The sequence below is a fragment of the Antrostomus carolinensis genome, unplaced genomic scaffold (genome assembly GCF_000700745.2).
Source record: "Antrostomus carolinensis isolate BGI_N321 unplaced genomic scaffold, ASM70074v2 scaffold35063, whole genome shotgun sequence".
Taxonomy (NCBI): domain Eukaryota; kingdom Metazoa; phylum Chordata; class Aves; order Caprimulgiformes; family Caprimulgidae; genus Antrostomus; species Antrostomus carolinensis.
This window is the reverse complement of record NW_010307838.1, coordinates 1,325-1,566: the sequence shown is the minus strand read 5'-3', so window position 1 is coordinate 1,566 and position 242 is coordinate 1,325. Positions and strand designations below refer to the sequence as shown.

The 242-nt window shown below is 55.0% G+C and overlaps 1 protein-coding gene across 1 annotated transcript in view; it reads left to right on the top strand.

Moving 5' to 3' along the window:
• Positions 1 to 242, top strand: part of LOC104523117 (segment polarity protein dishevelled homolog DVL-3) — a 7,959-nt gene that overhangs the window by 7,397 nt on the left and 320 nt on the right. Inside the window, exon 16 of the mRNA XM_029084405.1 lies at positions 1 to 87. Coding sequence (XP_028940238.1) covers positions 1 to 87 — 87 coding nt within the window. The remainder of the gene's footprint in view (positions 88 to 242) is intronic.

Sequence of the window (242 nt, the reverse complement as noted above, 5' to 3'; positions counted from 1 at the left end):
GGGCGCCGCCGGGCCGTGACCTGGCCTCTGTGCCCCCCGAACTGACAGCCAGTAGACAGTCCTTCCGAATGGCCATGGGCAACCCCAGTGAGTTCTTTGTGGATGTAATGTGAAGCGCCCGTCCCTTGTCTGTCTGCTGCCCCTCCTTCCCCCTCCATTCCTGTCGTTTGTTTCCTAGGACCAGCCCTGGCTTCACCCCTTGTTTTTTGGGTTTTGTTTTTTTTGGTTGGTTATTTTTTTTT